Source organism: Symsagittifera roscoffensis, chromosome 5, assembly GCF_963678635.1.
Source record: "Symsagittifera roscoffensis chromosome 5, txSymRosc1.1, whole genome shotgun sequence".
Classification (NCBI taxonomy): Eukaryota; Metazoa; Xenacoelomorpha; order Acoela; family Convolutidae; genus Symsagittifera; species Symsagittifera roscoffensis.
Genome location: NC_087066.1, coordinates 22,181,172 through 22,198,019, shown reverse-complemented (window position 1 = coordinate 22,198,019; position 16,848 = coordinate 22,181,172). Strand labels below are relative to the sequence as shown.

General features: G+C 33.5%; 1 protein-coding gene across 4 annotated transcripts in view; it reads right to left on the bottom strand.

Moving 5' to 3' along the window:
• Positions 1–16,848, bottom strand: part of LOC134846403 (acetylcholine receptor subunit alpha-type acr-16-like) — a 53,072-nt gene that overhangs the window by 26,307 nt on the left and 9,917 nt on the right. The window contains exons 1-4 of one of the 4 annotated variants that reach the window (XM_063863742.1): positions 14,183–14,216; positions 13,431–14,066; positions 1,475–1,489; positions 711–1,149 (exon numbers count right to left, since the gene is read on the bottom strand). In XM_063863742.1, the coding sequence (XP_063719812.1) occupies positions 711–1,149; positions 1,475–1,489; positions 13,431–13,501 (525 nt within the window). In that variant the 5' untranslated portion in view covers positions 13,502–14,066; positions 14,183–14,216. Of the gene's footprint in view, positions 1–710; positions 1,150–1,474; positions 1,490–13,430; positions 14,219–16,848 lie in introns of those variants that run through there. The other 3 variants (XM_063863741.1, XM_063863743.1, XM_063863740.1) reach the window with 3 other exon arrangements.

The following is a 16,848-nucleotide window of genomic DNA, read 5'->3' as shown; positions in this document are numbered from 1 at the left end:
TTGCAAGGTGTCTAAAGTTTGACATTTATTTGTTTTGTCTAGATTTTTTTAAGATCATTTATCCACGTGGGAAAGGACCAACACAAGAGCTGTACCGCTCATCACGGCGAACCGCTGTTGTGCCCCTGTTTAAGATCACAAACAGGCATCTGAAAGCTTTTACTTCTACAATAAATCAAATGTAAAAACAAAATTTTCGTACCACGTGAAAGTTCTAGACGCAAAAAAAACGATTTTCAGTCGCAAAAAAAAGCTTTGCTCAACAACAAATCTCAGTCCGGAATGTGGGGAGATAATGGAAATGGACCAATTTTTTCAGGTTAGCGCAAACACTTCGACAGAATGGATAGCCTTTCAGAGATACTCCGCGAATCGCAGAAACCACAATTATTATTGTTATGATTATTTAATTTCGACTTTGTGTGAATGATTCGGGTATGCGTTTTGAGAGCACAGACTTAAGCGATCGTTTTTGACAAAGGACACAAATGACCTCATGGCGCTTTTAAGAAGATTAAAAAATCAAACGTAGTTTTGCAGAGAAAACTTGTAATCTATGGGTTGAATCACTGTTTCTTAATCATATCACAAGCAAGTATATTAGGCAGTAAAAATAATAGATTGTTTCTTCCTATAATAAACCTACTTTTATCAATTTTAGATTTTGTCAATATTAGTATTTATATCGGCAAAAGGATCCCGCGACTTACCTCTACAATTCCCCCGTAGTCACTCGAATCCCAGACCATGTATGTGTCAGTCCACATGATTCTTACAGTACACATGACCTGAAGAGTCTCGTCACGTACATTCATGTCCAGTAGCTGAGACACAATCAACCTCCCCTCCACCCCCACCGCAGATCCGTCTGGATTCTGAGGGGGGTGTGCTTTGGTCGCGTTCCGTAAAATGTAAGACTCAATCTCACAAGCCGGACATGGCTTAGGAAAGAAGTTCGGACTGCTCTGGTTCAGTGACGCCAAAGGATCCGTGATTTCGGTGACGTAATCTGATGAGTCACTGTTGATGCCGTGTTGGTTCTCGGGTCCGAGTTGATTCGAGTTGCCGCCTGGCATTTCATTTGACTTCGGCTTCGCGGTTTTGACGGAACTTGCAGAGTTTACGGCACTTGAACCGATCGTGTTGCGACTAAATACATTTCAAAAATGTTACTGAAGAACGAATTTCAGCAGAAGGTATCCAAAAGATCCTGTTTGTGACAACAATAACGGTTTTGTGCAATATGCGAAAAATTGTTTTATAGAAGACGTGATCTAACATGCATTCCAATGTAAGTTTGTGACTTAGTTAGATATCATATTCAACGTGTAAACTGAACTAAAAAACGGTATCTGGAAAAGAAATAAAAATTAGAAGTTGAAACTATGCAATAACTGACACTCCCTCAGCCAAAGTTTCCCTTCCCTTTTGTTTTGGTTTATTAAGTAAGAAACTGAGATATGTGCTTACTCACTTGGAAGAATGCATACTAAAATCAAAAGAAAATTAATTTAAAAAGTCGGGTCAAAAATTCATAACTGAAAAAAAAAAACTGAGCGATCCAGATAGAACCCCCGAATAGCAATCTTTCACCTCAGCATTTGATTCAAAATAAATTCTCTAAGCGCTCGATTTTAAATGTTTGATTCTCATTGGTGGCAGAAAGTTCCAACTTAGAACCGCAAGTTAATACCTTCACCTAATAACTTGGGGTGGGCGGGGGAGGCGGAGGATGTTGTTAACTTGGTCATATTTCTTATTGATTAGAAGACGCATTTGTAAAACTTAATGGATTCAGACAAAAATAGTACTGAAACAAACAATTATGACACTTAAAGCTTTTATTTGGTTAGAAGACAAAAAAATCGATTTATTTCCTCAAATTTCCCGCTCATCGGAGTTTTATCTTTATTACTTAGTTATTTTTTTCACTCCAAAAAACGTTGTAGCGGTGTCCTCGCATTTTGCCACAGGGTTCTCTGGCTCTGAAATTATCGACGAAAATCCATAGCTTTGAGCGTCTCAATTCTCTTTTTTATTATTTAAGCTCTGGTGCTTTTCAATTGAGAAAAAAATGGAAATTCATTTGAGAACGCTTGTGAGTTTTTCCTGTCTACGAAGTCTTAAAAATCAATTTTTGCGAACTTGGATAAGTTTTCAATGGGGATTATAATCTGTCAGTCTATCGTCTGAATGTATTTCTAATTCCATTCTCTGACCATCCGATTTGGGGTTATATTGAAGTTGACTTGTCATAGAAAGGTAAATCACCCGTACTAATCTCTGTCAAAAATACGATTAAAATGTTCTGGTACTAAGCTGTCTCTGATTCTTAACCGTCAGAGAAAACGTCATAACACTTCTTGGAATCTCGCTCAATCATATTGATAGTCGAGAGAAATCTTATTCTACTAAGAGTCACGGATTAAATTGATAGAAATTATGACAAAATAGGTTGGAGGAAAAATGTTGAACCAAAAGACATCTTCAGGAAATAAGCAACATAAAATGGGAACACATAATCTGTTTCGAATCGCAAAAGATCTCAATTTTCTTTCATTTTGACAGATTTGACCAAAAAACGTAAAATTTTTTGAGCACTAATACATGTATCCAATCCTAAAAGACCTATAAAACTGTCGTAATTTCATAGCTTTACTTTCAAAAAACAGGTTTGCTTTTTAATTGATTTTAAAACTTTTTCAGAGTTAGGTATAAAGGCAGGTTTCTGTAAAAGTTAGAACTACAATTTTGCGGAAAAACTGCAAGGCACTCAGAAAATTATTCTCGCAATTCTTTGCATTTGTTTGATATTTGAAGCACAAAAAAATTTTGCAATAAGTATGTAAATTTTTAATATCTTAAATTAAGAACTACTCCTGCAAAGATCTCTTCATTAATGCTAACAGAGAAATGAGAATACAAAAAAGGCAGCCGGGAGAGTATTCATCTATAATTCAAAGAATAATTTTCAAAAAGCGTATTCTTTCGCAAAGATGCTTTAATAATCCTCATAACAAGGAGACTAAAAAATTTTAATCTTTGAATGAATGAAGTTCTTAATGAACGCGAGAACAAATTCTATCAAGTTAAAAAAAATTTGCATGTACATGCGCTCGCTAAATGGGTCAACCTGGTCGAGGCGTATAAACCCTAAAAAATTCCGATTGTCCTTTGCGTTATCCGAATAAGTCTTACTTATAATAATCTACAAAAAAATTACATATTGAATTTTTTTAGCCTTCACCTTCACAAAAAGATAAATTTAACAACTATAAATGTATTTTTTAAATTAAATACATAGACAATGTTCAATTTGGAATGGTTTCTGAGCTCATAGCAAAGGTAGAAAACTGATGAGTTTACGCCTATCAATTTTTCCAAATTGGCCAAAATGTGATTTTCCAAACCTCTATAACTTTGCAAAAACAATCAAAAGTAGAAATGCATACTTTTATTGAGTTCAAAGAACCATCATTTTTTAGCTGGCATAAGTTTTTTCAAAAAAATGGCAAAAAAGAACAGCTATTTTTAGGTGCGGATCTAGGATCTTCTCGAGGGAGGGGCAGATTTTCAAAAAATTTCGAAAGTTTTGACGACTTTTTAGATTGACTAATTTACTTTTAATGACTAAATATATTTATCTGAATGAAATTATAAGGTTGACCAAATAACTTCGCCAAAACAATCACAAGTGGAAAAGAAAGTTTTTTAAATTGACTTAAAAAAAGCATCATCTTTCAGCTGGTATAAATTTTTTCGTCAAAAACCGTTAACATGAACGATTATTTTCAGGAGCACATCTCGAATTTTCTCGAGAGAGGAGGTGGACTTTCAAATAAAAAACTTTGTATGTTTTGTCGACCTTTTTTTAGGTTGACTAAATAATTTTTCCGAGCTCTCCTCAAGATCTCACTAGACCCTATTTTGGCCAAATTTTCAGCCCCGCAGGTGAAAGTTGAAACAAAGACAGGCCAAAAAGAGGCTTTTTTAGGCAATTTTTGAAAACATTTGACCAAAAAATTGCGTTTTTTGGCGTGTGCTTGCCCCTCAAAATGAGTAAAAGTTAGCGCCAAAGGCGCCTTACAAAAAATTTAGGGTACGTCAGCCAAAAATAAAAATGGATATCTCAAGGTCATACAGCGGGGGAAACCTTCGGGTCGACAGGTGGTCGAGTAGCTGAGGGGGGAGAAGGTATTCGAACCCATGCCGACCCAAAGCTCCCCCTTTGTACTACTTTGAGATATCCATTTTTGGCTGATGTACCCTGAAAGTTTTTGAGGCGCCTTTGGCGCTAATATTTACTAATTTTAAGGGGCTAATATTTACTAATACTTACTAGTTTTAATATATAATAATATTTACTTATTTAGCAATTTTTTCATCTAAAGTTTCCAAAAGTCAAAAATTTGCGGTTCTAGCTATTTTGCTCTGAACAAAAACAAGACACCTCACTTCAAAATTAAGTTATCGACTGGTTTATCCGCAGTAGTTTTTTAAAAACCCATAAATTTATAGAAAAAACTACGTTTTCGAATTTGTAATATTAAATGGCTAATTTTTGAATCATCCCCTGGCACGCAATGTCAAGCACATGTAACAAATAGTGTTTTTATTTTCAAACTGAAATCCACATCTTGCAAATAGTTTCCTATGGTAATGAAATGAAGTTGCGCGCCTTTAAAATATTGAAAAGGGTTCTGGCAAAAGAATTTTGATCCTATTAACAAGTTTCTCTCCTTTTACAAAGGAGAAAGGAAGATGAAAAAAAAACAGTTTTGGTTTCTGAAAAATACCGTGACCTTTCATTTTTTGTGGCCACGACAAAAACTGAAGAATCGATGATAAGAGTGAGATTTTACAAGAAAAGTGATAAACTTATGGCGATTTTTTTGAATTGGTTGGTTTTAGTAACTTAAGGAAGTTTTGTGTAGTATGGGAGTCCCATTTTACTGACTTAAATGCCGTGACTTACATCTAATCAAGGGTTCTTTAAAAAATATCTCTCGTTGTAATGATTTTTCTGGGAATTTTTCTAAATTCCCTTCTCAATTTTTGATGCATTTAAGACTACGAAATTTTAAAACTCAATAGCAGTTCATGCTCTTACCCAAAAAAATATGTACTGAAGTAAAGCTTAAAGTATTAGTTTCAGCAATAGTCTAACGATGAGATCAGATCATTTTGATCAACTTGATGATACCAATTCACTTATACAAATTACACTAAAGATTACCTCAATTAATTTACACAAGTTTCTTGTTTCGAGTTTTTGTTCCGACCATTGAAAATTGGGAGGATTTTTGTATTCGAGTCTGTTTTAGTTTTTTTTTCTTTTTTTTCCTCGCAAAATCAGGAAGCACAAATAATAATCGGACGGCTCTGAAATATTATATTAAAGCCATTACAGTCGTGATTCGAACCACATTAAAAAATTTTCCAACAAACTTTCCATTATCGACAAAATTCGGTGAAAATTTTGATTTTTCGTTTTCTTACGAGCGAATAAAGCGAGCAAGCAGTCTTATTTCAATTGCTTAAAAGCTTAGATTAGCTCAATTTAAAATGTAATAAATTAATTTTATGTGAGTGATGTTGATTTAGTTTGAGTAATTTAGCGCTTTTTTGGAATCAGAATTTTTAAATATTCAAAAAACTGCAAAATATTGAAAATAAATTCTATAACGTTTGTTTTGATTTTTTTTGTTTTTCTAGTATTTTTCCATAAAAGTTATAATTAAACTTGCTTATTTTAGTATGGTTGTCAATTAAACTAATCTGCAGTTTTTGTTCAGTTCCTTTTATTGTATCACGCCGAAAAAAAACGACAATATTTCGAAAAACTTGCATTGTTTTTTTTTCAAGACTATGGTCGATATATTCTGTCCTTGTCACCCTATGTTTTTTAAGCTCAAATGACTTTTATGAAAATTTTGTCGCATTATTAGTAGAATAAATGGAAAAACATCTTGGAAATTATCAAAAACTTAAGATTTAGTCATTTAAATATTTTTTTTTTTGCAATCCTAATTGAAATGAAAATTAGGATTAAAACTTAACCCTAATTGAATTGAAGTGGTAAAGTTTCTTCAATCGATGTTCCAACTTTAGACAAAACTAGATGCTCCGGCATTGTTTTTCTTCGCGCCAATTTTTGGCTAGAAAATTAATGTCCTCAAAATATTCTGGGAAAATTTTGAAAACCAGTTTCGTCTAGTTAAAAAAAGATCCGACAAGCTATCCGAAATTTCGTTGAAAAACCGTGCCCTCCGTGAAAAACTGTTTTCGAGTGAATTTTCATATTTCTCAAACTCAAAGCGTTCTCAATGAACAATTTATTATTTAAAATTCATCTTTTCAAGAAAAGGATTTTTTATAATAATATACATGATGCGAAATGTAACATTAAATTATTATCACCTAATCGCGCGGTCAGTTTTTTTTAAATTTTGATCTAAAACTTTGATCTCGAGAGTAAATCTCTTCAATTAACTCCAAGAAAAAGTTGGTTAGAACTCGCTAAAAACGTATTTTCAAGCAGTGTTTTTCGATGCTTTTATAGAGCAATAGGATCTTTTGGAAATCTAGATTTCTAGGGGAAAAGGCAATCGGAATTCAAAAGAAACTTAAATTAAAGCCATTTACAAAACTTGAGCAATAAATTTGACTCCAATGTTCCAATCCGTCAAAATCAATTGACTGAAATCACCAAGATGTTGCTTTTATTGAACAGCTAAAAGTTTCTGAAATCGTAAATATAACCATGTTTTGTCCCCTACTTTGATTTACTTTCAAATCGGTCAATTTTTTAGCAATGAATCAGCATTTAGCAAATTTTATATGCGATTACATCACATACCCAGGATAAGCTTCTAGATCACATTGCATTAAAAAGCTATAAAAACCATAAAACACCGAGGAAAACATAAAATGAGAATAAACGGAGATTCAATTAACCCAGATGGAAAATACTATAAAAATATACAGGCAAACTAGTAGTTGTTAATTGCTTTTTTGTATCAAATTTTTAGTGACACACCTGATTACATCCCTCTCTCCTCCCAAAGGGGTTCGACCCCCTGCCCGCTTAAAGGGGTCCCCTTTGGTCCTAATCTACGGCATCTACTTTGGGTCTAAAAAAATTCCAAAGGCGGCTTGTTTAGGTAGCAATGTATAATAACTTTGAATGGAAAGCGTTGCGCAGAAAAACGCAACATTTGGTCAAAACCATCGAAAAAATTCACAAAAATTTTTGGACTGTTTTTTCTCCAAAAAAATGCGTGCAGAAAACATTTTATCGGTGAAAAAAAAGTTTCGGCAAAAACTACAATGTCTTTTCGAAAATCCACCTCGATACTTCTCCTTTAAAAATCCTTCAAGGTCATGAATTATAAGTTACTTCTAAGATCGTCAACCAAATTTCTTACGATATCTATAAACCTACCGTTTTTGGCGAAAAAGGTTCTCTGGGTTAAAATGAGGGTCAATCCAAACTAGATGTCAATTCAAAGTATCCAAACCCCCCTCTGAGTTTGTGTGAAATTCACTAAGTTCATTGGAGAGAGGCTAAATATTATTTTGTGTGTTCCGGTAATAAGGATAAAAAGTAACAAAAAAACGTAAAATGTTAAAAACTATGTTTGGAAATAAGGAAAAAAAAAACAGTTGTGAAGAGAAAAAAGAGATAAAACTCTTCCAATGCAGAAAAACTAAATATCACTTTAACTAAAGCATTGTGTCTTTGATGAGGGCTCCGTTCATGTTTTGGTTTTACTGATAATTGCCAAAGTGATTGGAAATTTCACGCCAACTTAAGAGAAAATCAGTTTTGTTCGATTGCACTTGCTTATACAGTGCTGATTTAAATTATCCGGACAAAACGAATAAAACTTGAATTTTTAAACGCGTTTTTCTCAATTTGTGTTTTTAAAAGAAAAAAAGTGACGCGAACAAAAGTTGCTTAGAATTTCATCAGTATTAAAATGGTGCAATTTTTTCTACGAAATTCCCAACCAATATTTTACCCCAAAAATGGGTCGTTTTGGCTTTTTTCCTTAATCAAAAATTACGCTGAAACTACTTTGTTAATTGATGAGAAATATGTACCACAAAAAGCTTCTTACACATCCCAACAAAGTTCTAGAATGGTTAAATCTCCAAAAGTTTGAGTAAATTGTTTGAAATTTTTTAGGCGAAGATTTTGGGTTTTATATAGTAAAAATGACCTTTCTTGAATATCAAGCAAAAATATTTGTTCATACAAGTTTTTGGAGACTTAACCCTGCTAGAACTTTGTTGGACTGTGTAAGAGGCTTCTTGTGATATATATTTTTCATCAAATAACCAAGTAGTTTCAGCGTATTTATTGATTAATTAAAAAAAATCAAAATGACCCATTTTTAGGGTTAAATTTTGGTTGAGAATTTTGGAAAAAAATCTCACCATATTACCTCTGATGAAATTCTAAGCAACTTTTGTTCTCTTCACTTTTTGTCTAATCTTGACCCAATTTGAGAAAAGCATGTTTGAAAAATCAAGTTTTGATCAATTTGTCCGGATTATTTAAATCAGCACTGTAATTCTTCATAACACGTTTTTTTTATTTATTAATTTTTTAAATATGATTAGTTTTTCAACCATTACTATCGATTTTCTAATGCTGATGGAAAGGGACAAGTAAACAGGGGCGTCCACCTCACCAACCAAATGTTCCCCTCTGGTATTATTTTATATCATTTTTAGGCCGACCAACTTTAAATTTTTTCTGAAACCAAGATGAACTAACTTGGAAAGGGAGTGCGTGCCAAAAAAGTACAATTTTTTGGTCAAAATTTTCCAAAAAGTACCCAAAAACGGCATACTCGGCCTCTTTTTCATTTTAATTTTTACTTCTAGCTGTTTTCAACTTAGTTCCTTCTAAATTCTTTCTTAAAAACTTAGTTTCTTTTTTAGTTTCTCAATTTTTGTGACTTTTTGCTACACTAATTTAATCAATCTACTGCCCTCCTTAAACCCCATTTTATGTTAAGCTTCCTTTTAGACCATGGGGCGTTGGTTACTGAACGCAATGCCCAAACATTTTGATCCGACACCCCCAGTTTAGCCCCAAGGTTGTGTGTGTGTGTGGGGTGGGGGTTCGAAGGAAGAGGGGCGTGAAAAAAGGATCCGATGTCGATCGTTGAGGGGGATTGTACACAGATATGAACGAAATTGTTCGTGTTCTAAGTTTGCCGATTGCTGCGGAAAGTAGAAAATAAACATTTATATTTGGCAAAAAATTTGACTCTCATGGAGTTTGTGAACAAAAAATAACCGATTATATTGAAACCAAAATAGGATTATGATCGATTATAAAGGTTAATGTTCGACTTCGATTGCTGAAATTATTCGATTTTATTCCACTAAAAATATATTTTCATGGTTAGATAGGTCATGAAAACCGATTATATCGGTTAAGATTTGTTGCCGATATCATCCATTAGAATCGATTATTTTCCATGAAACTGTAGTGCGGGTACCTAAGCACTACGCTAGAATAATATCTGTCTAATTTTGTCGCAGATCTCGCCACCTGGTATGAATGATCAGGTTTGATTCATCTGCATATCAAATAAGCACATATGACTCTACCTTGCAAGGTTTAGTTGACTACATTTGCACTAAACAAACGCCTTTGCATTGCATAAAAACGTGTTAACAAACGCATTTTTAAACTCGTTTGAATAAATTGAAGCATCAGCGCAATGCTCAATTGATTTTTCCGTCAAAGTTGGTTTTGGTCCTACTTTTTTTCTGCTTAAATGTTCAAAAAAATTTCATATTCAGCACTATTACTTTACAGCATACATTGCCTAGAAATTTACGAAGTTGGAGATAATTTTACAGAATTAAGAAAACATTTTTCCGTCAATTTCCAATATGAATAGTTATAATTCCATCTTTGAAATCATTTTTTCAGACTTGGTTTAACCTTTATAGTTCAATTAACGTGCTATCAATATTCGGAATTTTTCTACTTGAGTCAATCGAATGTCTTTCGGTTAGTTGTTAGCCATTAATGGCCGGCCCAAACCGAACCAAGATCTAGATCAGATGAGGAAAAACTCTATAGAAAGGATCAAAACCGCGGAACTGTTTTTAGATTTTATTCAATTTTGAAGAACTGTTGTGAAGTATCTTTAAGTAACTCAATGCGATATTTCATTCATAATTTTTTTCACGAAACCTTGAACGTATTTTCATAGATACTGTGAACGCAGGGGATCAGATCGGTTCCTATTAAAGCAGATTTGGTAGATGGGTGACTCAAGTGACTCAAAAAATATGGTATAGGGGAAGCCATGTCTGACCCGGTCTGCTGGCAGACGTGAGTCACGTCTATTCAGATCTGGCCGTAAGAATTTGCTGGTGCAGAGCTGCATCAGATCTGCACTGATTCAAATAAGACAAGTTCGGGGTCTGAGGCAGATTTGAGTAACAAACATTTTTACCCCGATCAGACTTGCTTTTTACAAGTGAGCTCAGTTTCGGCGATATAAAGAAAAAGAAGGAATATTGGTGCTCTCGTTGTTCTGACCATTGAAAATGGGGAGGAACTTGGTATTCGGGCGTGTTTTGATTTTGTCTTCTTTTTTGTTTCCCATGCAAAACCAGGTACCACAAATCATCATCAAAAAGCAACGAGTGCACTTCAAATTAAAACCCATTCAGTTGTGATTTCAACGAAAATAATAAGTTGCCAAAAAATGTCAGTGCTGAGAAAAACACGTTTGGAAACATTGATTTTTGGTCTAATTTCGAGCAAAAAAAACGAGCGACCATGCTCAAAATAGCATTTTCATGCTCAATTTGGTCGTCAAAACTTAGTTTTACTTGCGTGAAGTTAGTTTTGGGTGTTTGCGCAATTTTGCTTTTCAGAAACTTTCAAAAATTTTTGTTCAAAGTTCAAAAAATGTCTGCTAAAAAATCGAAAAAAAAAAACAATTGGATTCTTTGTTGATTTTTTTGTACAATTTTTTTTCGTTTTACAGAAATCGCCTGCTTTATAATGACACTTATGCGTTATTATAGCCAAACCAACCTTTCTTTCTTGCCGCTCAAACTCTGATTCAATAGCTTTTCACGGCAAAAAAAAATGTTTAAAATTTTGAAACCTTTTCGATACAGTTTTTTCTATTTTTATATTCACTACGATAGGAACAATGTGTTATACTTTAAATGGAGTTTTTGGTGGATGAATTCTAATAAAAAAAAATCTAAATTTTTGCTCTTTTTTGGAAGTTTTATCTTTTTTTTTACAAAATCACTAGAAAAAATTAAAACCTGTTTCCTAGACGTCATAGGTCAGTCAGTACATTCAAGTTCCGCTCTAATAAATGCATTCTGTTTGTATTTAGATTTGAGATGGAAGCCCTGTGTTTTATTTTTGATCTTTGAAATTTTTGAAGTTTTGAAAAAATAGATTTTTAAATAATGTCTCAACTAAGGGATTCCACCCCTTGCCGACCCAAAGGGTGTTCCGCCCTTGTACTATTTTGAGATATCCATTTTTGGCTGACAGAACTTAAAAACTTTCTAAAAGAGCCTTTAACGCCTATATTTAATAGTTTTGAGGTGAAAGCGCGCGCCAAAAATTCACAATTTTTTGGCCAAAATTTCCGAAAAAATCCTAAAAACGCCTTTTTTGGACTGTTTGTTTTTCAAAAACTTTTGATTTTCTCATTTTATCAAAAAAAGGTCTTTCTAGTGATTTGAAAATCAATTGGATCGACCTAAAACAAAAAAAAAGTTGACAAAATTTCCCGCCTTCGAGAAAAACCAACATCCACCCCCTGCCTAGTAGTAAAACCTAATTTCACTTTTGGCAGTTTTTGAGTCAACTCGTGTTTTTAAGCTGCAGTTTGAGGAAAAACCTTTTTTAGGCTTCAAAATTTGCAAACAAATTATCAAGATATATCGGCACCAAAATGTTTTATAGCGTGCCGAGATTGATGTTTCAATCCAATATATATGAGTCAGGGGGACTGATTACTTTCGAGTATTTAGAAAAAATGTTACAGCGGCTAATTTGTTTTGCTGCAAATTCTAAATTTTTGCTCCTAACTCAGTAGCCCCTTTGCCTGTCGAATATTTTCAGGTCCATTCCAGTATTACAGAAATACTTTAAAATGAACAGGTGCGGATCTAGGAATTTCTCGAAGAGAGGGGGCGGATTTTCAAAAAAAAATTTTTTAGGTCGACCAATTTGATTTACTGAGCTCTCCCAATCACCCTTAAGACCCTATACCGACCAAATTTTCTGCGCTGCAGGCAATTTTTTTTCAAAAAATAGGCCAAAAAACGTTTTGCGCGCACTCCCCCCTCAAAATTAGCATATATCGGCGCCCAAGGCGCCTTTAGAAAAATTTAAAGGTCAGTCGTCCAAAAAATGATATCTCAAAATAGTACAAAAGGGGGACCCTTTGGGTCGGCAGGGGGTCGAATCCCTGAGGTGGGGGTGTCCGACCGCCCCCTAAATCCACTACTGAAAACGAATCTAAAAATATATAACTAGATATGGGCAATTACACCTCACCAATGTTCAACGATAGAACAAGATTCAATCCTCATCACATTTTATAAATTAGGAAATAGTTGAAACAATGCCTACAACAACACAACAAAGCATTTCTCCTATTCATCTTACACTTACACACTAAAGAATGATAATATAAAAAAAACTCCATTCCCACAGGCAGCTATTCAATCAACAGTAACACCATCCGCTGCCAGAAATATTCACAAATGGATTACCAAACATATAGACCATTAACTAATACACGACAATCAAACAAGCAAAAGCCTCCAAATAGAAAAAGTTTTTCAAACCACAGTTACGATTTTTTTTTGCGAAAAAATTATAAACAGACCAATAAAAAAACCCCCCACGCCATCAAAATCAATCACAAGAACAATTTTACAACCAACAGATACTTTTTAAAAGTATATTAAAACTTTTAATGTTCCTGGTTTTAATGTAATTTTGGGGACGCACGAATAAAATGGATCTATAAATACTTCCAAGTTGAAAACCCCGTGCGAGTTGAGTTGTGAGTGAGCTCATATCGCGATTACAATTGTCGTCCTTAGAGTATTTTGTGGCCCAATTTACATGTTCGCGCTCGAAGTTTGAAGGCCTGAAAACTGCAAGACAACGTCTCCTAATACGAGCATTTGTTTCTAGAGGTCGCACAAAACACCGCCACATTAGTGAAAAATTGTAACAAAAAAGACTCAACATAATTTTCATTTTTTATTCAAAGTTTTGATACTTATGTTCTGTTCTGATAATCAAACGTTAATTAACGTAGTTGGGTCGCATAATAACTGCGTTTTAAAATGTTGATTTCGTTAAACTTTTACGCAAATCAGATAAAATAAAACAAATTTACCCGTTCGAAATTGCCAAATCAACAGATAGAAGATGAATTAAACAGAAAGAGAGTAAAGTCTTCCTTTTCATCGTTTTATTGTTCTTCTGTTCAACAGCTCCTTGCAAGTCGTATTTATAAAATTAGCATTTAAGACCAAAATTCGACAAAAAATTAGTCTTGAATCCGACAAAAAATTAGTCTTGAAAAGCAGATCAAGACTATACTTTGACCAAAGCAGTTAAACGGATAAAATTCGAACAAATAGGCGGGGTAAAAAGTTTAATCAGAGCTGTTAATGAAATCAAACTTTATGAAAAGTTGGTCTATATAACTTCTATAAGCTTTCTAAGCAAATTCGGGATTATTATTTCCGGGCAAATATTGAATTATTTCCACTATAATTTGAAACAAGGAAAAGGCAGTTTCGGTTCGCTTTTAAAGCGCAACGTGACTTGTAAAGGTTGATTGAGAAAGTGATATTGGAGTTGTGATCAATAAATCATGCAAGCTGTCTGGAATATGCTGTGGCTAATTTATGGCCAACTGAAGGAAACAAACAAGACTTATCCGGTCATAAATTTTCATAAGTGCCTCATGTTCGAAGATATCATATTCTGTCTGTTGAGTAAAGATAAAAAAACTGCGGGGATGGTCCTGAAATTCAATGAACTTACAGCCCTCATAAAACACCTTTTTAATACAGGTACAAAGCGCGCTTCAAAATCCCCACAATCGGAAATTTCGACAGGAATAAAAAACTTGTCTATTACTTGCCAATTTTAACAATACAAGAATAACAATAAATAAACAAGAGTAAAAGAAAAAATGGTAGAAGAATTATTTCAGAAATGGTAAACTCTCATTGGTTGAAATCTTTTCATTGCGGGTATATAATTATATGGTCGTGCTAGTACTCTATCTATTGAATAATTGATAATCTTACAGTTTTTCCGTTTTTATCATAATGAGAAAAACACGGAAACATTTTCACATAACAGAACTGCAATCTTCAATTTGAAGCGTGCTCACTTTTTTTGTTCGCAGTACCATTTTTTCTCTGTGTGATAAAAAAATAAAAAAGTCTTTGTCGGATTGTAGTGAAAACTAATTTATCTGGAACGCGATAATGCCCCCCGATGAAAACTGGAAGTAATAAAAAAAAGGTTGAAAGGAAACGAGTTCTCCAAAATGTCTTTTTTCAAATTTAATTAGGACATCCCTCTCAGTCGTATTTTAATCAGGGCGACTTCTGTAGCTTCAGTTATTACTAGTCAGTTTATTACTCGCGGCTATTTAGATTTCATGAGCTGTCGAGGCGAAGAGGCTGTTTGATTCGATTGCTATCAGTTGCCTGAAAATAGTGTTGAGAAACACCATTTTGTACCAAATTCACTAACAAATTGAAGAAAAAAAAGAGAGAAAAAGATTGTTTAACAAAATCATGTTTATTAAATAGGCAAAACACAATGAGCAATTAGCGAAAAAAGAAAAAAAATTGCTATTCAATCACAAAATTTCGTATCTTAAATTTCAATAAAATGTTTTCTACACACATTTGCCTAATAAAAAATGTATGACTAGAAACTTTTAAAAAACAACAAAAAGCTCTTCAAAAATAAGCTCAAAAAAAACAATATTTGTTCAAATTTTTCTAGGCAGGTCAAATTGATTTTCCAAGCTATCCCAAAATACTACTAAAGACCCTATAAATGCGCTACTGAAATTTTTTTTGACAGCAAACAGGCTGAACTTAACTAGTAACAGCGTTTTATTATGAAAAAAATAGCATCAGGTTGCAATTCAATGTGTCGCCTCATTGTTTCTGGAAAACCGTTAGGTTTTATCAAAGAGTTAAATGAAAACTTTTCTTTGATTTCTGTACCCCCTTTCTTCCTACAAGTATTGAAAGATATTTATGGCAGCATGTAGGAAAGTTTTTTAGCGACTCTCATTTGAGCAAAAACCAATATGTAGCGCTGAAAAGCTTGCACTAATTTCAAACTATTTATTATTTTTTTGTATAACTTCATTGCATTATTTCAATATTTTCAATATTTTGCTTGTTTCAATATCTTCAATGTGATGCGAAAAGTTCCTTTAAAAAATAGGATTTTGTTAATTGATTAAAATAAAATTTTTAGTTTGATGCTTAACATACATTCTGCTCACTTTCTTCGAAAGCTGGAATGCATATTAACAAGCTAAGATGAAACGTTTTTGTGATTGGTATCCCACACAAAATAGGCTAGGAGAAAAAAATCAGTTAAGAACAAACAAAGCAATTAGCGAAAAAAAAAATTGCTATTCAATCACAAAATTTCGTATCTTAAATTTCAATAAAAACTTTTCTACACACATTTGCCTAATAAAAAATGTATGACTAGAAACTTTTAAAATCAACAAAAAGCTCTTCAAAAATAAGCTCAAGTTAAAAACAATATTTGTTCAAAATTTTCTAGGTAGGTCAAATTGATTTTCCAAGCTATCCCAAAATACTATTAAAGACCCTTTACAAGCGCCGCTGAACTTCGTTTTAATTACAAACAGGCTGACAAAGCTATTTTGGGCTTTTTCAGAAAACTTGATCAAAAAATTGTGAAACGTTTTTTCCGCACGCATTTCTTCCTAAAAATTGATATAAATTTGTGCCAAGGAATCTATAGAATGGTTTTTGTAGTCAGACGAAAAAAAATTGAAAATCGTGAAATAATGGTAAACAGGGAGCCAGTAAGATGGTGAGGCGGTCGAAGCTTCGATTAATTCAAAGAAACCTCACTCCGATTTTTTTCGTTTCAAGTTTTTATTGGTGATTTTGGCTTAAGTTTTTGCTCAAAACATGGAGCAAACTCTTAAACAGTTGTAAGTTTACTGAGAAAAAATGCTCTTGAGTTTCCAAGACTTGAAATATCATGAACTCTGGAATCAATGGGTTTAGTAAAGGAGGCGAATTGAACGACCCAGAATTCAGTTCAAAATGGGCATTGGCCGACTAATTGGTCAAAAATTTTACCTGATGCTCTTGCATGTTAGGATAAAACTGGGTGAAACATGAGATTAATGAAGCAATCTTCCCACCCCTCCCCCATTTTCCCGCGTCAGTAAAAAATTCGCAAAAAAAATATCTTTTCTCAATTTTTTTATCTGAAGGCTTTGAAATTTTGGATCGTTCAAATGATTGCTTGCTATGAACACATCGACCATCTGCTTGCATTTAACATGTCTTTTGAAGCGTTTCGCCGATTTTGTTCTGGGGGGATAGCTCAATTGGTCATTATGGGAGCGAGGGAAAAAATTGCGCACTTGATACAAAAAGAAGAAGCATAAATTACTTTTATTTTTTCAATAAAGTTTAGGTTTTAAAAAAATTCATTCAGAATAGTGTGAAATTTGTGTTTTAAAACGAAAAGTTTTCTTGCTTTATACTTTCAGAAAGCAC